The following is a 25,879-nucleotide window of genomic DNA, read 5'->3' as shown; positions in this document are numbered from 1 at the left end:
TATGCTAATGCAGGGCGAATGCAGCAGCAATTGACACGACGAGTGTCGCTTGATAAACGGAGAATTCTGCCGCCAAGAACGGTGCCGTCGAAAACCCAGCACGCTAACTGAAAAGATACGGCCAGACTTATGAAAATGTTTTCGAAACGTATTCACCCCTCGTTTTTAAGCTATCCTGCTTGTGACGTTTTTAATGCGTCGAGTTTGATCAGAAATCTGTTTGAGACGTTGAATCCATTAATACGACGTTTTTAAGACTTTGTGTGCTACCTGGGCTAGAGTTTTTCCGCCCATGCAGGACAGCTGGCAGACCATGATTTGAGATAATCGTTTTCTGCCATGCTTCGACGTTGCTGAGGCACTTACGGCACGCCACTGAGATTTTCGCGACGTCATAGTTCGGGAAATACAGCCCGTTGAAGTCTGCATGTAGGGAAAAACGGCGCAGGAAACAATGATCTGCAAAGAGCATTTCAATATCACATGAGTACTGTATTCTTACTTACTTCTATATGAATAAATGAGCTAAATAAATGAGAATAGCGTTGCTGTTCGTATAACCAATTTGATTTATCGTTGCACCTACACAGGCTTTTCATGTCGGAACGACAATTCCATTCATTGTCGCCCACAAATGCAGCCTCCCTATCTCTGTGCAACAATGCACTCGCTGATTGCGCTTGGCGGAGCTCCAACATGATACTGGCGGACACAGTTGTTCAAATAAGGAGCAACCACACAAAACGGCCATGCGAGGGTCTCTTGTTTCAAACCGACGCGCGCGTACGCGAAAGAGCGCACTACAGCGAACATCTAGGGGAAGGGAGAAGGGAAAGGCGATAACGCCCCTCGCTCACGGGCTGGTTTGCGTGTGCTTTTGGCAGGGGCGAGAGCCATACGCTGGATGTGGAGAGAGTGAAGGAAGTCAGCGGAGTGCCGTGTGCATTCCTCGAAGAGCACCATCGGCTTCGTCCCTCGCCTTTGTGCGCGTCCACCCCCAACCCTGCGCTTGGCAGGCAGCCACCCGACAACGGAGAACGCCACTGAAACCTGTCAAACTACTGCTGGGGAAAACGCGCGCCAAATCGCCGCCGGCGTTGTGTGCTCCTGTTGTTGCGGCGTTGCGTCTACTTTGTGCGAAGCGAAAGCCGTAGCCCGTGTTCTTGCTGCGATGAGCTTCCTGAAACACTTCGATCCGTCGAAGATTCCTCGAACGAGGGTGAGTTATTGCAGTTCTATCGCCGCTGCCGCATTCGGTGCGACCTTGTACTTCGTGTGTTTCCGGGTGCTTTACGATATTTCCGACCGCGCAAATCGCCGCCCTTAACCGAATTCGGATGACACCTGCAAGCTGTCCAATTTCGAGTTATGTTGGTGTTAGAGCATGTGCATCCATTCGGAGAACACAGTGCTGCCTTTCAGGCGTCCTAGGAAATCGCGAAGTTTTGCGTTTATTGAGCAACAAAATCGTCTGCTTCAGTTTATCTGCGATTTCGAACGTTCTGTCTGCGCATGTTCAGTGAAACTCGGGTTGAGCGGTGTGACATTCGGCCAATGTTGCCTGTGCTTTTCATTGTCGTGGCTTTACGTAATCGTAGAGTCGTAGCGGACGATAAGGCAGTCGCACTCTTTGCACAGTGCAAGCACCATGAGTGTGCGCCCCTCATCGTTCATTTTTGCTCTTCTGTGTTACTGCTACTGACAGTGATCTTATTTGTTTATAGCCCTCTGAACTAGCTAGCTGTTAAGTCTAAGGAAATATACAGATTTTGGCGCAGGACACGTGCTTTTTGGCGATTTATAGCTTAACGCAGTCTAAGCGACCTGCTCTTTCAGTTCCTGTCTAACTTGCAGCGCGGCATAATAAATTTATGTACAGGATCGAGTGAACACGGCTCAGTGGGGCATCGCTCCGTGGAGCGCCAGTGCGTCCGGTCGCATCGTCTGGAACAGCGCTGGAGCTCTGGCTCTGCTACGAGTACACGTCACTAAACGCAGGCGATCGAGGTGGCTTTGCGGGAAAACGCGCTTCGCTCACTGCATGAACAGAAACAAGATTCTCAGTGCATAAGCGACTTCGCCTCCTTCGAAGTGATGAGGGTAAAAGACCAAAGCTATTTCTTGCGTGCTTTTTATTAGGCTGGGGCCATTTTATTTTACTGCCACAGCTGTTGGTGCAGCGCATCCGGAGAAACCCATCGGATGCGCTTTTCATGATTAGGGTCATGACGTGATGAGCACTGCGTGCCGTTTCGCGCGTCTCTTGATGCTATAACGAATTTGGCTAATTGGCTTAAGAAAATGGCCGACACCCGTCATAAATTTCCCAGAAAATTAGAGAGTGATTGTTCAATCGTGCTTATACTTGTTCATGTGTGTCATCGATTCTACCAGTAAAGAGGGAAAGAAAAGGAGTACCTCGACAGTAACGAAAGGGTGATATCCACTGCTCCACGGCTCTGTTACTGACGCGCTAATGTCGGTCGTAACTGCTTGTGAATCACTTTAACGGATGTAGGAAACTTCTCTCTCCGGCATAGCAACTAACTTGGGAGTAATTTACAGGTCATTCTCATCTTTCTGTGCCCACCAGAAAGATACAACTCATTTCTTTTGTCATACTTTATGTAAAATCGCCGAAGCGGTGCCGGCCATTGTCGCATACGTGTCACGGGAAGTCGCGTGCTCATTTATAGGACTTTACGAAACATTTCTGCGATGTTAGACATGAAAGAAAACGTTGACGAAAAGACGTGGCGTAGTTAGCAGCAGCGTGTCAACATCGTAAGCTGATAAGAGAGGGTTGCACGACTTAAGAAAAAAAAAAAGCGAAAGCTCTGCAGTAGATCGCGCCGACGCCCATGGCCACATTAAAGGTAGACGGCCTGACGTCAGCCATTTGGGTTGGGACGGATTTGGCTTTGCAAACAGCCAGCCCGTTTGCCGACCAATGACAGGTGGTCGACAGATGTGACTTCCCGCGACACGTGTACGACAATGACCGCCACCGCTTCGGCGATTTTACATGAAGTATCACACACACACACACACACAAAAAGAGATTTGTATCTTTTTATTGGTTATATAAAGATGAAAATGACTAGTAAAATTACTCCCAGGTTAGTTGCTATGCCGGAGGGATACATCCGTTGAATCTTTTCACGAGCAATTACGAGCGACATTAACGCGTCAATAAGAGAGCCGCGGAGCAGCGGACGTCACTCTTTCGTTACTGTCGAAGTACTCTGTTTCTTTGCCTCTTTAAAGTAGAATCGATGACAAACATGAACAAGTATAAGCACGATTGAACAATCTTTCTCTAATTTTCTGTGAAATTTATGACGGGTGTCGGCCATTTTCTTAAGTCAATTAGCCAAATTCGTTATAGCATCAAGAGATGCGCGAAACGGCACGCTAGGCTCCTCACGTCATGACCCCATTCATCAAAAGCGCATCCGATGGGTTTCTCCGGATGCACTGCACCAACAGCTGTGGCAGTAAAATAAAGTGGCCCCAGCCTATAGTACCATCGCGCAAAAGATAACTATACTTTTACCCTCAGAAAAAGAAAAAGCGAAGTCGCTTATGCGCCGAGAAGCTAGTTTCTGTTCATGCATATTGCCACAGCAGGCTGTCCGGAAACTGTAGACAAAAACAGCCGAAAAACGCTCCAGTTAACGAAGCGCGCTTTCCCGCGAAGCCACTTCGGTCGCCTGCGTTTGGTAGAGTGTAGTCGCAGCAGACCTAGAGCGGCGCGCTCGAGCGGGTCCGGGCGGCGGCAGATGCCGATGGGCTGCCGTAAGGGGGAACCCACCTATAGTGTTTGTAAAGGGCAGCCCCTCAAAGAGAGTTCCCGCACCATCCCTGTTTGAAACTACTGTAAATAAACGCTTTTCAGTCAGTCAGCGCTGTAGCAGACGACGTTTCTAGCCACCATAGACGATGCGAAGCACCTCCCCTAGGACCCTGTGCGCCTGCGCCGCTTCGCTTCGATGCGCGGCCGCGTCGGACGCATTGGCGCTCCGCGGAACGATGCCACGCTGAGCCGTGTTCGCTCTGAAAGAGCGGACGACCCTGTACATCATTCTCGTTAAGAGATACCTTACTCTTTGACGCTTGGTGTCGAACCTAAGGTAGTGAAATATTTCTTGTGCAGTGCAATTTAGAGGGCAAGCGTTCTTGGAATGAACGGTGCTATTTCGGAGACGTCGAACAAATAGGCACAAATAATCCTGCAGTTTTTTATTCTTAGAGAATGAAAGTAAGAACAACAGCAGGTCAGGGCTATTTATTATCCGAATTGAACTATTTGGCCGTTAAAGTTGAGGCTGGTGAGCGTTGTAGGAAGAGTGAAAGTGATCAGTGAAAAGTGTGCAAGTAGTACATGGTTGGTGGATAGTTCCAGCCATTGTGACCGCCGCTGTCACGACGTCTCTTGCTGCCTGGCGATTCATCTGGCGGTGTTACCTTACTCGATCCGCAGGATTAGTTGCCGTTGATGCAGCGCTGTCTCACGATAGGTGCATGTTGCCGTGAAACACTTCTAAACCACGTGCCTCCCCGTGGCTCAGAAATAAGAAATCTAAACTGAAGCTCCTAGGTTTCTGTAGCTCACACGTGGTCAGGCTTGTGCACAATGGGTGAGCTTAGGAGTCCAGAAAAGTTCTATAGAGTAATCTGACGCGTTTGTGCGATTGTGAACGCGAAGGCAGTGTTTCAGTCGTCTTGAGAGCCGCGCTTTCGCCTGCAAAGCAGTTTCGAAACGATCAGAGTTCTTCAAGCGTTCCATGTCTGCTTGCTTAATCGTTTTTCAATAGTACTGAGATTTGGACTACTTGTTACATATTCATACCATGTGCAATGACGTGAAATATATGGGGACACAGGAGACTTACCCCCGTATTCAGAAATGCAACTTAAGTTGAAGCCCATGCTTGACTTTATCCAAGTGACGCCAATCGTGAACGCGTCCAAGGAAACGCAGTGAGCGTCTTTGGGCACGTTAATGCCAGGCGTCAATTAAGTTAAGCATGGGCTTCCACTTAAGTTGCATTTCTGAATACGGGGGTTAGAATGTTCTCCGTAAGTACACGTGGTACTTCTTGTGTAGTTCTTAAAAGCTATCTCGGTTGAAGAACGTGCGTTTGGAACCGGGGACATTTGTCGCCCTGCCGCGTCTCGCGAGGAATGGCGGTTTGCTTCGATCCACAAAGACGCATGACAGCGCGCGCTCAATGGGCTCACTTGCAGACGCTTTGGCAGACGCTGCATCGTACTTTGTTATTGACAGTGTTTCAAAATACTTCGATATCTTTAAACGTAATTGTTGTATTTCTATAGCTGCGAGATCAGCACAAAACGGAAATAACCACTTTCTTGCATGATATAAATTTGTTTCACTAATGCTATCTTCGACTGGTCGTTTCTGAGCGCTCTGGAGCGCTCTCGCGAGCGGCGTTGTCTTCGGCTGGTTGAAAGAGGGTGCCCGCCCTGCGTTCGGCTGGTTCTTCTCGATTGCTCTCCTCCACCTTCGAGCGCTCTGAGGCGCTCCGAGCCCTGTCGTCGGAGCAGTCGTCGAAATTGAAACGTCATCGCAGAGCCGCGTCGCTGCTGTTGGCGACGGCCCACCGTAACCTAGGCAACCTAGGCCACTGCGACGAACGCTCGTCCAGCCGGCGCGTCCGCCGGTTTTCCCGGCAGCGCCGGGAGCTTTCTATAAGCGAAACATCGGACGTTGGTAGTAGTCACGTGGTTTAGCATCTGCCATTGCCTCCTCCTAGAGCGAGTCGCACGTTCGGCTTGCGCGCTCGTCCTCTACCTCTGAGCTCGGTGAACGCCGGATCTGCCCGACTCTGCTTCGGGGGATGGAAGCGACCAGTCGAAGATAGCATAAGTGTTGAATGTAACGCACCGTAGCTGCGCAGCCAGGCGCGCCGACGCGAAGCAGCCCAAGCGTGCGATAAGAGGGATGGGCTGTTTCCCGAGATCACGCCGCGTTTTGACGCGTACGAGCCATGCGGCACCGTCTGCGCATGCGTGGGCTCGCAGATGCTAGCGTGCGCACGTCCGCAAGCGTACGCGTGGTCTGTGCTCAAGACCAAGCATCTCCGAAAATGATTGATGGAGGATGGATCCCAACTCGCGCCAAATGAACGCGACACTCACTACTGCTTCGGTGACGCAACGTCTGATGACAAAGGGTGCACGGCTTCTTGTCGACGGGCTGCTGCCACAAGCTTGCGTTTCACGAAACAGCGTTCGTGAGGCCGTCAAACATGTACGCGCTGGCCGCAACTAAATACGCATCGCTTGCGCGTTATCTCGCGAAGGAGAGAAATGAGTGCTTTGTAATGCGCATGTGTGACAACTTCCCGCCATCATTGCAACGCATTGTTGCATGCAGTTGTAGGTTATGATAGCGACTGTGCCGCAAACGACAGCAGTTTGGAGTGCTTCTGAAGGATGAAGACTGGCGGTGAAGGTTTGAAGGTTTGTTTGAAGATGTCTGAGCCTATGGATATGGTTCATGTGGACCCCCAGCACTGGCCATAGTGCAGGGCGCAGCTCTTGTGATGCAGCGGTTCAGCTCTCCCAGGTGTCGGGAAGGGGAAAAGGGATGTTTGAGTGAAGTAAAAAAGTGCGGGGAAGAGTGTGCTCCGGGACATTCTCAGTATGGAGTGCGTTGGTGTATTCGTTTGTATACCGCGTCTTAAAAAACAAGTACTAGGTAAGTACTAGTACAAGCCCTTCGGTAATTCTTCAGTTGAAAACGGTTGTTCAACCATCTCTACCAGTAAATAGACTAGCCATTGTTCTTGTGAACTCGACTAATTTTGTCGAATTACCATCCTGGCCCACGTACTCGAATTAATAGGTAAACTGTCGAGGGCACATGAACTAACCTGCCGCGTTGCAGCTCAGTGATTATGGCGTTCTTCTGCTTCTGAGCAGGTGGTTGCAGGTTCGATACCGGGTCGTGGCGGCCGTACTTTTAAGGGGTTGATATTTGAAAACATGTGTATTTAGATTTAGGTACACGTAAAAAAAAAAACTTAGATGGTCAAAAGTAATATGAAGCATGCCGCTACACGGCATCTCTCATAGCGCTAGCGTTTGCCTTCGGAGGTAAAACCATCGACTCAGTCGACATATGACTCTGCGACTAGAAGTAACGTTTTAATTCGTAATACAAGCAGGTGAAGAGGCAGAAAATGGCCCTTTCTCTGTGAAAACTACAGATTACTAACTTATCGGGTCGATAATACTTACAAAAGCGCGACATCCGTGGTAAGCAATGAATACAAGATATCCCTCCAGAGTAGGGATACGGGGCTTCGGAAGGGGGTGCGGAGAAAAGAGAAAGCGGCAACTGGATGTGCCTTGCGCAGTGTCCCCATCTGAAACAGCTTCTCGCCCACTCTTTCACGCAGGTGGAGCTCCATCTTCATTTGGACGGCTCCGTACGACTGGAGACAATATGGGAACTTGCGCAGTGAGTATCGTATAGGCGGCAGAGCGGTATTCTAAGCGTAATTTTCCGGAACGATGCAGAGCCGATTGTGTCAACACTTTTATTTGCTATAGAAGCAGTAAACTGGGTTCGTATTCTGGATCGATCACATTCGGCGCTGTCACTTTCAGGAGACGTTATTTGGGCTGTGCCATGGAGTTTTGCGCAATTACTAGAGGAAACTGTGGCGCTAGTGACTACGGGAGCTGCTAGCAGCGCAGTTCAGCCAGCACGAGAACGATAGTTTGTACATGTATTCGCATAAACTTCTTCCTTTTTGCTTCAAATGGGTTTGTGACTTTGCAAAGTTATAATTTCTAAGAAAGTACGGCGTTATTAATAATTAAAGTTAGGTCATTAAAATTGCCCGACGTCAGGCATCGAACTCGAAACCTCTAGCACAGAAGCCAGATATTGGAATCATGGACAAGCGGAACCACTGCAATTAGCAGTGATTATGCGTGCTTGCAGAAGCTTATTACCTTCTGCATAAAAAATAACGAAGCATAAATTGCTTCGAAATATAGTCCAATTTAATCCCAGATTAACAAACGAAGCCACGAGAACGCGTGAAGCCCCAAGCACCAAGATCAAACAAATCCTTGTATTTGCCGTCATTCCCATAGTGGCTGAACATTCGCCGCGCCAGAGTTCCCTCTATACTAATTGCTAGAAACTCTATGGGCTGTGCCAGCAGGCACGACGCCCGTTTCTTTTGCAGTGAGGCGTTGGGCCAGAAGCTACGCCACGTTAAAGTGAAAGTAACTCTGGAAGTGGTTCATATAACTCGAGGACACGTAAGAATCCTCTTTTTAACGAGATTGCCGACAGTAACCGCGAAGCACCGTGGAACTGCTCTCTGAAATATTTTGTGAGTTCAAGATCACCCTGCATATTGCTTATCTTCTCTTACATTTACCGTTCTCTAATGATGTTGGCAATTGCAGCGCAGTCGGCCGTGATCACTGATCTGTCAGTGCAGCACCTATGCCTATACCCGCAACAGCTGTTCGCTCATAAATGCGTGTACCGTTCAGTTCGCGAGACCTGGCACGGCTCACAGTGGACGTACTCTTGTTAGCACAAGAAAGATTCGCGTCGACGTCATGCTCTTGATAAGTCTTTATCGCACATGGAGACAGAGACGCCACGGGACGCCGCACCGTATCACGCGTTATTGCTCTCAGGGATAAGTGTTTTCCTGCGATCACCGGGGTTATATCTCGTGCGGAATCATTTCGTTTTCCACTCTTCTCTCCCTTTGTCACTCACTGGCACGTTGCTTCACCGCCCTCCTCTCCGGGCACTTGATCAAACAAAGGATAAGAACAATGACAAAGGAAGTTGATCATTAAAGCACACGACCCCAATATTGCGTGTCCTTCACCCCCCTCCCCCCCTAAAGGAAGATCAGTTTCACCATAAGGGCGAAGCAATGAATGTATAGCAACATGTTAGAACATTACACGAAGTATAAGACTTGTATCTATAGTGGCAGTATGAGTTTAAGTAAATATAAGGTGACTTAGTAATAATGAGCTGTTGTGCTAGGGGTCCTCTGTTTGAATCCTGCCATCGAACATTTTCATTTGTTAATAAATCAAGTAAACGTCTCTATTAGCGACTTTACCACCACTTTTCCGTGTAGGGTGTTTCGAACCTTTCTTGGGCCGATCGCGGAGGTAGTGCACAGGCGCGCCAATAAAATTACCTCATTTTAAAGTTTCAGCTGTTATTGTTTCGCCCTTTTAATGTTTAAGTCTGAAAAGATTTGTGATGAAAGGCATTCGCTGTCTGTGTTTTGTTCCATGAAATTTGTTTGTGGGCTGTCATTCTCGAAATTCTGAGGAATAATTGTGTAGAAAAATGCAAGACCTGGTATGAGCCGTGCGACACTTTCTGCCCCATCAATGTGTGTTTTACCTTCCTGGTTCAAATATCGCTGCTGGTGTTTCAGTGGCTGCCGGGTAATTGGGGTATCTCCGGCAACGACTTCGCCGATGAAGCTGCTAGGAAAGCACACGAAGGAACAATCCTTGTTTCTTTACCCTTATCGAAGACTGATGCAGCTCAACACTTAAGCAAGCTAGGGCACCGTATGACTTTGCAGAAGTGGCACACACTTGAATTCCCTTACCATCAGTTGTGTTCGCTCCACCCATTATGCAACTGCAGCTTTTACCTGGGTTTCTCAAAGCGTGAGGAAACAATGCTGTATTGTTTATGCCTGGGCGTTGCATGTACCAATTCATACTCATTTTTGACTGGAATGGCCGATAGCGTCAATTAAGTTCAATTCATGCGGTGTCGAGGAGACTATATAGAACACTTGGGCTACTGATTATCCTCTGAAAGTGAGACGTGACCTCTGGGCAACTCGTAATCAGTTGGACCGAAAAACATTCACCGTGAACAATGTCTTGGGACCATGGCCTCGCATATCGCACCTACAAAAGGCCTCAAAAGCGCTGCTGCGATTTCTAAAGGGTACCGAAATGAGTGACGTTACGTGATATAGAGCGGAGAACTGTTACTATATCGGCAGTATCCGCAGTGAACTTTTTCTTCTTCTCTTAATCTTTCCCTCCGCGTTTCCCTACAGCCAGTGCAGGGTGGCCAACCGCACTCAGTCCTGGTTAACTGTCCTGCCTTTCATTTATACTCCCCCGCCCCCTCTCACTGGTTTCGCAAGTATGCATTTGCTGGCATGTCAGATTACAGCAAAGTTTAACTCGGACACTCCCTATTCAAATACATGTAAAATGAGGTGCTTTCTTTATGCACGTTAAACGTTGGCTGGCCAGTCGGTGACCTGCAGTTTCGTATTATATATCTGACGGAACGCGTGTGGGTGCACGAGCGTGCACACGCAGGTACCAGCTGCACATGTTCAGCCAAGTACACAAAGGGAGATTAGGGGAGGGTGGCTACATTGGGTGGTGCAGTGTATGCAGAATCTCCATGAACATTATTATGATGGCAACGCGAAAGGGATGGTGACACTGAAAAGAAGTACACAGAATAAGCGTTGAACTCTTGCTCGTCCTGTCTGCTTCTTTTTCTGTGTCCCCACCCCCTTTGCATTGCCGTCATAAATACCTTCAACCAACTCGCCGAATTTTACCTTCTACTTCAAGAACATCCTAGTAACTAATGATGGCCATGCTGCGGACAGCTAACCTTGCACCATACCAATACACTATATTCTAAAACATTGAGCGTATGAGGCAATGTTTATTCAAGCGCTGACCTTTTTGCACTGTAAGTGTACATATCGCCATAGTACAAATCGTTGTTTTAGCTAAGGTAAATTCTCACAATTTTTTTCATTTTTCTTTAAAGCAAAAAGAAGATAGACCTTGGATGTTCTTCAATAGCTGCTCTGCGATGGCGGCTGCAGAAAGTGGAGTCATCGTCCTTGAAAGACTTCCTCGACCGCTTTTCTATATTTATGCCTACTATAGTGTAAGTATCCGGCTTGGCAGTGGATATCTTTGAAGCGCAATGTTACTGCTGTCAGTAAGTTAACTGGACTGTAAAAAATGTTCCTAGCATTAAATGCTTCCTCCATACTTCTGTATTGTTGCTGCACAATTCTAAATATCGTCATTGAAGCAGTGAAGTTGCATGCGCTGCAAGAACAATTCAAGTGCTTTCTCTCCTTCGACAGTGCAGTCTTTGCCGAGCTCGAATACTGCCGTGATGAACATGTGAGCTGCTGGCGCCTACAATCTCACACGAAATATCGCTTACTCTCATTTGTGGCTTTCTAGGCATTCGGCTACTCTTCTTCAAATTATATTACGCCAGCGATGACATTATAGCCAGCGCGACGGCCCATACAGACGTAAATTACTGGGCAATCATTTATCCATGACCAAAAATTACTCGAGAGTAACCTTTCACATTCCAGCACAAAAATTCAGAACGGAGCATTGGGAGGCCTGGCTCGCCAGCGAAGTAAAGGAGGCCCAAGAGGCACTCCTCTACCAAGCACGGTGAGCAGCTGAGGCCAGTAGAACCCTGGACTAGGGGCTCCACTCACCTGCTTCCACAACCCTTTCCTAATACAACAAACGTTTTTCAATCCAATTTCAACACCGCCACTTCCGCGCGCAATCCCATACTTCCAAACTTCTGCAGGAAACGGGGCGCTGCAGTGTCCAACGCGTCTTTTACCGCTCCTTTGTCGCTGTTGGACACCCATGTCAGTTGTCGATGAAGTGTTCCTGAAGCAAAAATGGTGGAGATTCTTGATAAAAATATTTTTTTTTATTATAACGCCATTTTTTCTTTTTGAGCAAACTTTTCTACAACAGTTGGTGTAGCTAGTCAGACACCCATCTTGAAAGGTTACCATAAACACTATACTATAACGTTCGAGCAGGTGTACAAATAGGCTAAATCAGTCGAGTGGTTGTCCATAGGTTCCTTTAAAACACACTCAATCAAGGGTTTAATGTGGCTCCTATGTTGTTAATGCTTTCTGACAAAAAAGAAACACACACACACACTCTTGGATTCGCTGGCTGGTCATTGTATGGGCAATGGCTACGGTGGCTCGCTTTCACAGTTAAAGGGACCCTGAAGCGAGTGTGCTTTTGTACAAACATACTCACTCGTTAGGGGAGGTCCTTCCGATCATTGAGGGACACATTTAAGCGCTCCGCGTAATTTATTACAAGGTTTTAAAAATGTGCATTGTTACCGATCGCAGCAAAGCCGCTTCCCTGAGTTTTCAGCAGCCCCATCCCGGTTGACGCGTTTGGCCCAACTGACGTCAATTGCGCGGGCTATCCGATTGGCTACACAGGTCTTGTCATGACATGTTCAGGCGAGCTGCGCTCACCTCAACACGGCAGTAAGCTACTGGCAGTCAGTAAGCTAGTGCGGCGCGGTACATATGACAATACCCCCCCCCCCCCTAACACACACACACACACAAAAGGAAGACGCAGTGTCCACCATTACCTCTGAGAGGTATTATGGGTAAAACAGCCACTGTCTTCCTCTGTGTTTGCTCTTTTCTATTTCCAGTCACAATAGTAACCGACACAGGCTACTGACGCCGTCCATGGTATCTTGTGGGAATCATAAAATCATTTTCATTTGAGCTTTTATTTTTATTATTTTCTTTCAGGGGCGACTTAGTAGCAATCGAGCGCATCGCGTACGAGCTGTGCGAGGATCAGGCCAGAGAAGGCGTCGCCTACTTCGAGGCACGCTACTCGCCGCACCTGCTGGCTTCGAAGGAGAAGTGTGTGACGCCGGCCCTGGTCGTCCAAGCGGTCAGCCGTGGGCTCCAAAGGGGAGAGCACGACTTCCGCATCAAGGCTCGATCCATACTAACCTCCGTCTGGGGAAACGACGGTAATCTAGGCTTATCATCTTCTACAACACAGTCGATGATTGATATGTGTTGATCATCCGGCTAATATGTTATCAATTTGCTCGCTATTAACATTTTTTATGAGGAAGCTTGAATGCCTTTTTAGGCAACCATTCTGCTAAGATTTAAGAGAAAGCTTTAGCTTGGGGCCAGCGCTGATTTATATATTCAAGTACATGTAAAATGCAGAAATGCATTTATGAGACAACCTCTTCACCGATTTGAATTAAATTAATTGTGTATGGAAGTAAAAATTCAGTTTGAGTTACTCTAGCAAGCAGAATCCTCATTTATGGCTTGGATTATTTTACAAACGTTCCCGAAAACTGGTAAGCCAAAAAATAAATAAATAAATAAATAAATAAATAAATAAATAAATAAATAAATAAATAAATAAATAAATAAATAAATAAATAAATAAATAAATAAAAATTTTGAAGCACGCAAGTTACGCATCCGTAAAATAACGGTGCACCAAAAACAGGTATTGCAGTTCTTAACTGCATCATTTAGAGTATATAAATCGGATAAATTTGATATATGAATTGACGGATAATCTGAAATTGATACAATGTTAGTGTAGATTTAGTAGTTCTACTCACAAGTTAGTGGTAGTGGTCTATTTCATAGTGACGTATAATAAATTATTTTGTCCACTTTAGATGTAGTATTATAGGGGCAGTTTACAAAATTGGGACATTGTTTTTCATATTGCTGATGCCTTACAGCAATTGTAAGCTTGATGGTCATCAGCATCCTCATCAGACTGGCTACGCCCTCTGTAGGGCAAAGGCCTTTCCTATACTTCTCCAACTACCCCGGTCATGTGCTAATTGTGGCTATGTCGTCCCTGCAAACTTCTTAATCTCATCCGCCCACCTTACTTTCTGCCGCCCCATGCTACGCTTCCCTTCTCTTGGAATCCAGTCCGTAAGCCTTAATGACCATCGGTTATCTTCCCTCCTCGTTACATGTCCTATCCATGCCCATTTCTTTTTCTTGATTTCAACTAAGATGTCATTAACTCACGTTAGTTCCCTCATCCAATCTTCTCTTTTCTTATCCTTTAACGTTACACCCATAATTCTTCTTTTCATAGCTCGTTGCGTCGTCCTCAATTTAAGTAGAACCCCTTTCATAAGTCTCCAGGTTTCTGCCCCGTTGTGAGTACTGGTAAGACACAGAAATTATACATTTTTCTCTTGAGAGATAATGGCAACCTGCTGTTCATGATCTGATAACGCCTGCCAAACGCACGCCAGCCCATTCTTATTCTTCTGATTATTTCAGTCTCATGATCTGGATCTGCGGTCACTACTTGTCCTACGTAGATGTATTTCCTTACCGCTTCCAGTGCCTCGTTACCTATTGTAAACTGATGTTCTCTTCCGAGACTGGTAAGCATTACTTTAGTTTTCTGCAGATTAATCTTTAAACCCACCCTTCTCCTTTGCCTCTCCAGGTCAGTCAGCATGCATTGCTATTGGTCCCCTGAGTTTCTAAGCAAGGCAATATCATCAGCGAATTGCAAGTTACTAAGGTATTCTCCATTAACTCTTATCTCCAATTCTTCCCAATCCAGGCCGCTGAATACCTCCTTTAAAAACGATGTGAATAGCATAGGAGAGATCGTATCTCCCTGTCTGACGCCTTTCTTTATTGGGATTTTGTTGCTTTCTTTATGGAGGACTACGGTGGCTGTGGAGCCACTATATATATATATATATATATATATATATATATATATATATATATATATATATATATATATATATATATATATATATATATATATATATATATATATATATATATATATATATATATATATATATATATATATATATATATTTCAGTATTTTTACATACGGCTCGTCTACACCCTGATTCCGTAATGCCTCCATGACTGCAGAGGTTACGACTGAATCAAACGCTTTCTCATAGTCAATGAAAGCTATATATAAAGGTTGGTTATATTCCGCACATTTCCCTATCACCTTATTGATAGTGTGGATATGGTCTATTGTTGAGTAGCCTTTACGGAATCCTGCCTGGTCTTTTCGTTGACAGAAGCCTAAGGTGTTCCTGATTCTATTTGCGATTACCTTAGTAACTACTTTGTAGGCAACGGACAGTAAGCTGATCGGTCTATAATTTTTCAAGTCTTTGGCTTCCCCTTTCTTATAGATTAAGATTATTTTGGCGTTCTTCCAAGATTCCGGTACGCTCGAGGTCATGAGGCACTGCGTATACAGGGTGGCCAGTTTTTCTAGAACAATCTGCCCACCATCCTTCAACAAATCTGCTGTTATCTGATCCTCCACAGCTGCCTTCCTCCTTTGCATGGCTCCCAAGGCTATCTTTACTTCTTCCGGCGTTACTTGTGGGATGTGGACCTTGATAGTATCGTGTTTTTAAATATTGATATTTTCAAGAATTTTTGTAAAAAAATTAACGGCCTGAATAAAAACTGCTTGCTGCTGTCACTAGATTTGAACTAATCCAGTTAACTGCTACAAACATCATGAAATTCGGTGCACTGTTTGACGAGAAAAATGATTTATCCTTTCCCATATATTTACATGGGAGCCCCCGAGCTAAAGCTTTTTCTTAAACAGAAAAAGGGTGACTCTTGCGGGCATTCTTTTTTGTTGAGGCTCTAATCATATTTGCGAAAATTGATTAAAATTGCATAAGAAAAATAAATACAACTTCTTTTGTGCAGCTCCTACTTCGCAGAGATAGCGGACAAGCTGTGCAGATTTCATAATTAACCGAGGAAAAGGAATTTTTTGTGTGTGTGTGATAGGTACTTCATGCACCAATAGACAAAATTGTAACAAACTAATTAAAAGGTGTTGATGCGTCAAGTGTAAACATTGCATGATCGAAATTTATTGAAAGATTTTATAAAATAGGGCGCAAATGTGAATTTTTAAAGAAGACGCATGTTTAAAGCCAACAGCCCACCGAGTGTCGTTTCCATACCCCAGGGATCTTAGGGGTAAGGAAAATGAACAATTAATGGGCATCTATTTGGCTAGTAGCTCAAAACCTAGTGACATGAGAAGCACCATCAGTGGATGGCTCCAGAGAATATCTATCGGAAAAAAATAAAGGTAAAAGAAAAAATGGTCCTCTCAGTCATGCAACCTTGGATAACAGGACACTTTAAGTGACCATGAACAGACATGAAAACATCAGGAATCATCAGGAAAGGAAAGACACCAGGAAAGACATCAGGAATGAATTCACTTCCGAAAATTCAACTGTTTTTTATGTGTGAATGCCTGGTAGATCGTTTGTGATACATGTTCTGATTAAGGAGAACCGGATAACAAGCAAATTGCATGCTGCTATGTGGGTTCCGTGAGGGAGAAACCATGTCCGTGAGGGAGGAACTAGTCAGGTGGCAACCTTAGTAACTGAATATGCCCATAATTGCACATACTGCGTGCACATGCACACACAAGCACAGACAGGCAGGCAGGCAGGCACTCCTTCCCCTCCCCCCATTTCCTGTATTCCTCGTGACATGTTCCTTTAGCTGTTGTATGTTGTGTGTAACGCTAAGAGAAACGTTTCTGCGTCATCACAAAACACTGGTGTCACAAATTTTACGCAGCATGTGCCACGCTTGCCAAGAAAGTTTGAGAAATGATCTTCTCTTAATAAGCCTTGCGGAATCACAAATATTGTAAAAATATCCTATCGAGACTCCTCTGTGTTTTATTATTAGTTTATTACCTGCTCTTTGCTTTCACTCTTGACATGAGCAGAACGAGAGAACCTACCTAGCTATTTTCTCATGTAAGCATTTCTTCGAACATTTCAGAATGGACCATTGATTGCTTGAAACTGTGTGAGGAGCACAATTGCATTGGTGTCGTTGGAATTGATATTGCAAAGGACGAAGTGCAGACCCCTGGCTACACAGCTGTAGAGGCCCAAGTCTTCCAGGTGTACCCTGAGTTTCTTTTTCTTTAATATATGGAACTACTGAGCAGTGCACATGTTGACTTTTTTGATTGATCTGTTTTACCTAGCATACATCCACATTGATGAATTAAATGTATTTGGTATCGTAAAACTGCAATCTCGCTTAGTACTTCCCCTTGGTATTCCTTTGAAAATGTGGCGCTCTTGCTTTCTTTAGTTTGCCACTAACCTAATGGAGAACATGTATCTCTCTGTTCTTCCCTTTTGGATCGATCACAGAGAGCGAAGCAGGTGGGCGTCCCAAGGACAGCACATGCTGGTGAAAGCGGCACCTACTCAACCGTGCGAGATGCCATTGTCAACCTAAACTGTGACCGTGTAGGACACGGATACCGTGTTTTCCAAGATCCGACCGGCGAGACGTACGGGTTGGCTCGCAAGCAGAACATTCATTTCGAAGTGTGTCCTTACTCCAGTGTTCTTTCCGGAGGTTGCCCGCTTGGCACCCAGAGGCACTCCATAGTCCGGTGAGGCTGACTGTAACAAGCACCAAGTGTGTTAGTTAAATCTTGTCTTTCCATGCGAAAATATTTAAGGACAGACGGCTACAGAACACGGATTTATTTATTTATTTAAAGGTACCTTACAGGCCCCTACAGGCATTCTGTAAGGGGAAAGAGTACACTAAAAGATTATACAATAATTAGAATACATATGTGAATACATATTCAACAAATACAGTGTAATAAATGCGCTAACATGCAATAATGTGGTGTTAAAAATTGTACAAAAGACAAACCTAATGCTTTTGAACGCAACAGGTCAATGAACAAGAAATTTTCAGAAAGTAAGATACAACCGATAGAACTACAGAGCGAGTGGGACAATATTTGGCTATAACAAAACAGTATTTAAGGGGTAGTAGCACAATAATAACGGGAAACTCAAGAAAAAATAAAACGTTAGGTTATGTAGGGTTTGAAAATGCGTTTGTTAGAAGATGCCGAAATTTTTCCTGGTCATTCTCATAAGCGATGGCGTTAGGAAGATTGTGCCAAAAGCGAATGCCTCTTGGAAGAGCGGAGCAGTTAAATACGGATACTGTGCATGAAATTGAACTGACTGTACAGCCGGTGTGACCTGTAATGATGAGTTTCAAGAGGCAGAACTGATGGTGCTGTAATATGGATATATTTATGAAATAATGATAGCAGGGCTATATCACGACAGTCATGCAAGCGCTGTAGTGAGAGGTCGAGTTTATTTTGTGTTATGCTTTTGTTATAGTCATAACAACGTTAAATAAAACGCGCAGCCCTATTTTGAATAGATTCGAGTTTTCCGATCAAGTATTTCTGATGGGGAGAACAGACGGATGCGGCCTATTCAAGCTGAGGTCAAAAAATTGTTAGATAAGCTAGTTTACGAATGTCTTTAGTATAATTATGCAACTTGCGTCTTATGTACCCCAATAATCTTGAAGCATTGGCGCATATGTATAGTATATATAGTATATTAGTATGTAGGATATATAGTATATTCAGTATATTTGTAATAATAAATTATACTACATCAGAGTGATATAAAGGCACCCACCCTCGCTAGACTCAGCAGTAGTCGTGTTGGTTGTGCGCAATAGCTGGGGCATACATTTTGCTGCATGCATTGCTGTGGTAAACATGGAATCTGCGTGATGTTCAGCTGTCGAAACAGAAGCAAGACATCTATGAAGCTGACCTACAGGGAGCCATGCATCAGCATGTTTAACTTGTAGAAAGTTATACGGCGCTGTGAGTGTGAAGGCACTCTGAAAAACGATGGATCCTCTGGCTGGCTTTTATCGACAGAACTGATTTGAAGAATCTCAACAGTGTACACAATTGGGCTCACCAGTGTATTAAAAGAAAGACTTGCAAATCAGGTTTACTTAAATACCGTAGATGTTCATTTACTGCCGACGTTGGTAATCGTAGCCGCTAAGCTCTCCGCCATTAGTAGCACCCCAGCCATTTCTTTCAGTAATTTACAAACCTGCTTTTAGTGGCGTCTCCCAAAGGCGCAGAGAGTGGTTGACCTGAAAATGAATGAAAGAATAAAGCGTTTTATTAGAAAAGATGTGGTGCATGGCGTGGTTGTGGAAGGATAGACTGTCACTTTTTATGATCTTTTCATGAATTTAGCCTACCCTTGTTCACGGTTACATTGACGTTGCTGCTGAGGTGTATGATTTATGTCATCTTTATGGAGTTAACTTTATGCTTGTGTTCCCCACTCAACACAATAACATGAGCATGTTTCCATGCATGACTTTAAAAGCTACTGAATATATGACGCGAAGATACATGTGACGTGCATTTATAAGATAGATGAGGGAAAACCTGGAAAAAAGAGAATTCACTATCGGAACAGCGTCTGCGGCGGGTGCCCAGACCTACTAAAAGGACACCGGACTGGAATCTTATTGATTTGAATATAAAGTTTACGCTCTTACAAGTGAGTACATTCGCAGGAAAGCGTACTGGCCGCTGATTAAACCTTGGTCACAACAACAGGTTTGAATGGCAGTTTTTTCGCTGCAAAAGTGGTTACAAATCCATTCATGAAGTAGTTGTGTGCATCTAGGGAACTGTATGCCTTCATTTGCTGTTGTAAAAGAAAACAAGAATCAAAGACACTAAGGACAACGAAGGTGAAATTCCTTGTACTTACTAATTGACTTAAAGAAATGATAAATATAAGAGAAATGAAAGTGGATGAGAAAACAACGTGCCACATGTGAGGAACGATAGCACGTCATCGCATTACGCGTGCGACGCTCTACCAATTATGTAGATGAGTAGAGCATCGCACGCGTAATACGAAGATGTGAATCGTTCCCCACCTGCGGCAAATTGTTTTTTCATCCACTTTCATTTCCATTAAATTTATAATTTCTTTAATTCAATTAGAAGGAATTTCCCCTTTGTTGTTTGTGTACTTATTTGTTGGCTTCTTATGCTATGATTAATAAATATCAGGCCCCTCGGTTTACCCCCTTTCTTCTCGTTCATTTGCTGTAGTGAAACATAAATCGTTCACAACAGCAAACAGTTAATGATGTCCACCTGCTTCTCCTGATGCGCAGGTTATATCTATCAACGCTGGTGCACATAGGGATTTTAGATTCGTACCGCGCTCTGGTAGGTTCGTTCGAGCTAGTTAAAGCACATGGGGAAGAATTCCATTTGGCTCACATTAGTTGTCGCCATACGTATTCAAGCATTTGCAGGTTAGAACTTAAAAAAATATAGTCGCAGTTAATCAAGCACGAACCGACGGTAGCTGGGAAGTGTCCAACACTAGCGAAGGAGGAGAAAGGCCATTGGATGGGACACCGTGCGCCGAAAATTTCGGAGGGAATTGTGTAGAGAAAGTGTGAACAGCGCACAGGATCTCTAAACTTTAGCAGCGGTATTCAATGAATGGGATGACTGCCACGACAAGTTAGCTTTTAGCTTGCTGGTTGCTTAAATATTTAGTTATTAATTGATTGGCAGGAGATTGTGACACATAGAAACAGTCTGTCTTGCACTGGAGATAGCGTATATTATGCTATAGTTTAAATGGTATATGATAAATGCTGAATGAATGTGAGGTGATAAGCAACAAAAAAGTGATGTGTTAAAATCTTGTATGAACTTGTGTATAGTAGTGATGGAACAGTGGTGCCAAATTGCTTGAACAGTAGTCCCTTGCGCTATCCTGCTCCAAAATTCAATTCAATTCAATTCAATTTTTATTTCCAGAAATACAAAGTGTTCTGGTGGATACCATAGGCTAAAAGCTGTTGGAAAACAGCTTGACTAGGCCGATGGTCCATTACAAGGCATACATGGTGGTTGCATCAAAATTGTAACATTGTTAGACACTCAGAATAAATAAATTACATAAATGCACAATAGCAAGACCGAAAATAATATAAAGACTAAGAGAAAAAAAAACATAATTAATACATAATTGATACATCAGAAAAAATGGAAGTATGTGTGTAAGGGTTAATAATAAGACTAAAACAAGTCGCTCTGTTATAGAGAGTAGATAGTACAGACTTAAAAGAAAAAAAACACCCATTCGATACACCAGAAGATAGAATTACATGTGTATGGGTTACAATATCAGTAACGCGTACAGTTGCCTCTGAAAGAACGATAAACAATCACTGATCACATGTTTACAAAATGCATTCGCAGTTCCTTCGATGAAGAGGTATATGTACCTTTATAGTTATTTAATATATGTGGTAGATTATGTTTTAATGACTGTAGGCTATATTTATTTCGAAACCACGGGACATACCATGTATCACTATTTCTCGTATTGGAAGAATTGAATTTTGGTGTCAAAGATGCAGTAGACACTAGGAAATTTTTGAAGGCAGTATTTGAGAAATAAAATGAATTTAGAAGGCGAAACGTGTAGAAATATTCTATTTTTATAATTTTATGCTTTAAGAACGCTGGCCGCGTTGTCTCCAGATAACCTATGTTGTCAATGTGCCGAATCATTTTCTTTTGCAAAGAAAGGATTTTCATGATGTTTGTCTTTCCTGTAGTCGCCCACACTAAGCTACAGTAATTTAAATGGGAAAAAAATAAGGCATAATAAATGTTCAGTTTTGCTTTGGTTGGAAGAAGACGCCGACATCGAGACACAACGCCTATGATAGCAGACATTTTTGTGCAGATATTTTCAACATGTTTATCCCAAGTAAGGTGCGAGGAAAAAGTGACGCCTAATATTTTATGTTCATCGACAATTTGCAGTTCTTTACCCGCACACACTAAGGTTTGATTACTAGTAATAACTTTATTTTTTGCGCGAAATAACATTACTTTTGTTTTCGTAGGGTTTATTTTTAGGCAATTAGCGACTGACCATTCAGATAGCTTATTGAGTAGAAAGTTACATTTTTCTATTAATTCTTGTGAATTCGGACCAGAAAATGCCATATTAACCGAAAATTTTGCTTAGCTTGTGCTAAATTAAGCCTTCGAATGAAAGCCTCATTTCAGTGATACTTCATTGCTAGTAAAACTGAAACCAAACCTAATGCATATCATTGTCATCCTGTAAGTCAACGGAATGGCTATAACCACGGGTATAGCTGCTGCTGTTGGACTCTCGTTCTGTTTTCACGGTTTTGTTGCATCTACCTCTAGCAGAATTCCGTGTATTGCCATTTTGAAGTCTTGTTTATGGCGTTTGTGCTGCAGTTCTGTACTTTTCCTCCCAGCAATGGCACGGAGCTCGCTCAAGGAGGATCTCAAATGAAAAAGAAAGATTAGGTCCGATTGCATATTGTATGGCCTAATTGTCGATGGTGACGCTTTAGAAATGTTCACACACATATAACTTTCTTATATTCTGGTGAACATCTATTACGAGCTTATCGGTGTTACAATGCTATCACTCAGTGCATGACCCGCTTATTTGTACCTGAAATTTTCGAATGTTATCGCTGGTTTTAGAAATGGTCTGTTGTCATCGATCCTAAAGTAATCTGCTTGTATGCGCGACTCGAATTGTGTAGTACTTTCTGGAAAGCACATAGGCACTAGCGAATACGCTGGAGTCTTCCACGAGTCATGTATAACAGCCGATGCGTTTGATCTCAAGTTCAGATTTTAGACAATCGCCCACTGTGCTCACCACTATCGTAGTGCCCTTTCCTGGGTGCAAGATCGCCCTGTAAAAAGTTTCATGACCCACAGTTTTTGCTGCTATGTTCTTCATCGTCACTAGAATGTGACAATATATATATATATATATATATATATATATATATATATATATATATATATATATCTTGTGATATGGATGCTAAACAGCTGAGACATAATTTCTTTGTTAGTCGTAAGTTTCCTTGCAATGTTGCAGATTTGGAGGAACAGATTCTGTCACTATATACAGCTTTCACATATTCTATGGCACAGTTATGCAGGATATATTGTGCATAACTGCATAACATAGAGACATACACAGCGCTGTGTGTGTCCCTATGTGTCTTCTTTTGTCCCGTCTTTTAATCGCGCTACCATACTCCCCTTGTTGACACGACCTAGTTGTGCTATATATTTTTTCTTACTTGCTTGAAGCATGCCAAATGTTCAATGCCTGTTGCAAGTCGAAGTAGTAGAAGTGGCTTTTTATCATCGTATACACAGGCAGCAAGTCATTCTATTCGAAACGATGAAACCAGTTTTGTAATTTTTACCCCGAATGCCGCTCATTAAAGTGCATAAAGTTGGGTCCACTATATTTTTCTCTAATTCAGTTACGCTTGGGACTATATATGGTGTACAGATGTGCAGTGCTCAAGTTTGAAACAAACTATTCCAAAACTACTTCAATTGTTTTATTTCCAGGTTCATCTTCGTTTTCAACAGTGGGTTAATTCAGACTCCAAAGATTACACTCAGAACTACTCTATGCTTAGAAACCGGCTACAGAACGATTTCATTTCACCCTTCCATGTAACTAAGTGTAAAAGGCATTTGTTGCTGCTCGCATTTCAATTTTTAAACACTATGTTGGGCATTGCATGAAAATTTCTTGTCACTGTGCCCAATAATTTTTTTCACCTGTGCCAGGATCTGCTCTAAAATGCCAAGTGGCTGTTCCATGGCTGTATTACTAACATCAATAGACCTGCAATGGTTGTTAAATAACTTTCCGGATGGAATCTTCTTCGAAACTATGTAAATTTGTCTGGATATTCTGAATGGATCCATCACATGTTCGGATGCTTTTCTACATCTCCACTTAGTGAAACAGTTATGACTTAATTGCAGCAAGAAGCACTTCATGGTTAACTGTGAAAAAAAAAATGTCCTGATAATTTCTCCCAGCAGGGTCACAGCATCACTTTCGTATGGCTACAGTCACAAAACATAATGGAATATGCCAGCCTATGGGAACGAAACCAGAAACAAATATACGGAGAAAGACAAAGCAACAAGAAGGGTGTTGGACTAACAAGTGACTTTATTAGTCCAGCACCCTCTCTCTTGCTGTGTCTGTTTCTTCCTCGTGATTTTTTCTGGTTCCTTTCCGCTTGCTGTAGTTCCACTGCGTTGCAGCATGTACCAGCTCGCCCAAAAAGCTACTCTTATCTATCTACGCTTACAAAAGTAGAGTAAATCATAGTTGTACTTACTGTTTAAATCACTTTGCTGCTTTATTGGTGACAAGCCATAGTCTGTCCTGAGTACATTCACAAGAAAAGCAAGGCACTCTGTATGCACTCAATGGGTATGAATACAGAAAAAGGTTGAGGCAGCCGTGCTCTGCTGCTGGTTGAAGATAGACACAAGCGCAACTAGAAAAGCCCTAGAGACATCGCAATACCAAATGGTGGTGTCCCATGGAGGTTGAAGGGACTAAAATTTGCTTTTTCCTTTATTGCTTTCTTGTCATCCAAACTCCTTGCATGTAATTGAGAACAGTCTGCTAGTGCACAAAGGCACAATGTCATAAGACTATCATGCCAGTGACTGAAAGATGCTGCTGTAAGTCCTGTGTCACGGTCTGTGATTAATCATTTTCGTGGTTGTGGCCTCTGCATTCCTCTGGTGTTGTATTAGTCAAGCAGTGCCAAAGCGCTAACCACAAAGCCATCTCAGTGAACTTAGTAGATTCGCATGATAGACCTTATCACTGATTTTGTCCATGGACCAAGTATCGTGTTGCCTGCAGTGCAATTAGGTCCCCTCGGACATCAATCACAAGGCCCTAGCTGCTCACAACGTGTTTGTGTCATCCCATCGTGGCCATACACTGAATCGGCATTTCTTTCTGTTGCATAGCAAATTACCTTCATATAGGCAAGTTATTTTATACTGGAATGGTGTCTTACAGTATAGGTTTACTGTTTGCAGTGTTGCTGGAGAAAAAAGCGGTTTTGTAGGTGCCTGTTTTGTGATAAAAAGTGGTATATGGTAGTACAATTTTCTGCCGCATAACGCAATGGACACCGGTGATTGATAATAGACAGACTGATTTTACAAAGCTATTAACTTGCGTGTACTATTATATCTTTGGCAGCCCACTCTCACTAATACTTTTTCTATCGGTATTGGCCAATGCCTGTTTCTACAAGCTGTGCCTGTGTGCAAACTGTTTTGTTAGTATAGTGCCTCAGCATGCGGCGATTGTGCGCTGGTCATCGAATCCACTGTGCAGAATGGCAGCACAGAAAGGGGTGAAGGAGTAGTACGGCCTCTGTTTCTATTGCACACTGACCAAACACAAAGACACAGGCTCAAAACTGTTTTCTGCGCTACCCCCTGTGAATTTAGGTCTGGGTGTTTCTTTGTGTTGTACGTTTATTTCATCAGTCTAGAAATCACCCTAACTTACAGCTTACTTCTGTTTTTCTGTCTATTCCAAATGTCAGTTTATGGCCTGGTAGCCCCACGCATGAGTATTTGGTGACTTGCTTAGTTTCTGCACAAAGTGCTTAATCTAGAATTCTTTTTCAGTAAGTTACCAAGAGAGAAATTTAATTAGTATTCTTGGTCTTTCCAGTACCTACATTCGTCTTAGCAAGTGTTGAGTCAGTATTCGTTCTGACCTGAGAGATGTTTACTTTTTTTAGTTAAGGCTCCAGCAGGCCATATCCTGCTTGTTGGTTTTTATTGCTGAATTTGCTAGGCACCTATTTCACGGTTCTTGTTTTCAGCTTTGCCGAGGATAATGTTAACTTCTCCATCAACAAGGATGACAGCACTATTACTGGAAGTACATTGGATCTTGAGTACGCATTCCTTAAAGAACTCGGCCTGACTGAAGCCCACATTATTAGAGCGGTGAGTTCCCTGTGTAATTTTTTGATGGGTGTATGATAATTTTGGTGCATGTTTTTTTCATCTCTCTAGAATATAAATGCTGCCCGATCATGTTTCCTGCCACACTCGGAAAAGGAAGATCTGCTTCAGCATCTCTTCAGGGAATACGGAATCTCACCTAAGAAACTTGCTTAAATAAAATGAAGGTTTGTTCAA

At 43.6% G+C, this 25,879-nt stretch overlaps 1 protein-coding gene across 2 annotated transcripts; it reads left to right on the top strand.

Moving 5' to 3' along the window:
- Positions 1 to 835: 835 nt before the first annotated feature.
- Positions 836 to 25,879, top strand: LOC135898748 (adenosine deaminase-like). Of its 2 annotated transcripts, none has more exons than XM_065427881.1 (8): positions 836 to 1,219; positions 7,431 to 7,492; positions 10,853 to 10,975; positions 12,651 to 12,880; positions 16,735 to 16,859; positions 17,118 to 17,260; positions 25,558 to 25,684; positions 25,754 to 25,879. In XM_065427881.1, exons 1-8 carry the CDS (start codon positions 1,172 to 1,174, stop codon positions 25,856 to 25,858), a joined length of 963 nt encoding a protein of 320 aa, XP_065283953.1. In that variant the 5' UTR covers positions 836 to 1,171; the 3' UTR covers positions 25,859 to 25,879. The 2 variants fall into 2 exon arrangements, with proteins under 2 accessions (XP_065283953.1, XP_065283952.1); XM_065427880.1 differs by having other exon boundaries at positions 841 to 1,219; positions 17,118 to 17,365.

Source organism: Dermacentor albipictus, chromosome 3 (genome assembly GCF_038994185.2).
Source record: "Dermacentor albipictus isolate Rhodes 1998 colony chromosome 3, USDA_Dalb.pri_finalv2, whole genome shotgun sequence".
NCBI lineage: Eukaryota > Metazoa > Arthropoda > Arachnida > Ixodida > Ixodidae > Dermacentor > Dermacentor albipictus.
The sequence above is the reverse complement of the archived record's forward strand: the minus strand, read 5'-3'. Positions and strand labels throughout refer to the sequence as shown.

What these genes read in the sequence shown, in the direction of transcription:
- LOC135898748 (XM_065427880.1), top strand. Translation starts at nt 1,172, where the DNA reads ATGAGCTTCCTGAAACACTTCGATCCGTCGAAGATTCCTCGAACGAGG. An exon ending in TAGAGGCCCAAGTCTTCCAG is followed by an intron (nt 16,860 to 17,117) that starts GTGTACCCTGAG and finishes GATCGATCACAG; the next exon opens with AGAGCGAAGCAGGTGGGCGT. An exon ending in AAGCCCACATTATTAGAGCG is followed by an intron (nt 25,685 to 25,753) that starts GTGAGTTCCCTG and finishes TCATCTCTCTAG; the next exon opens with AATATAAATGCTGCCCGATC.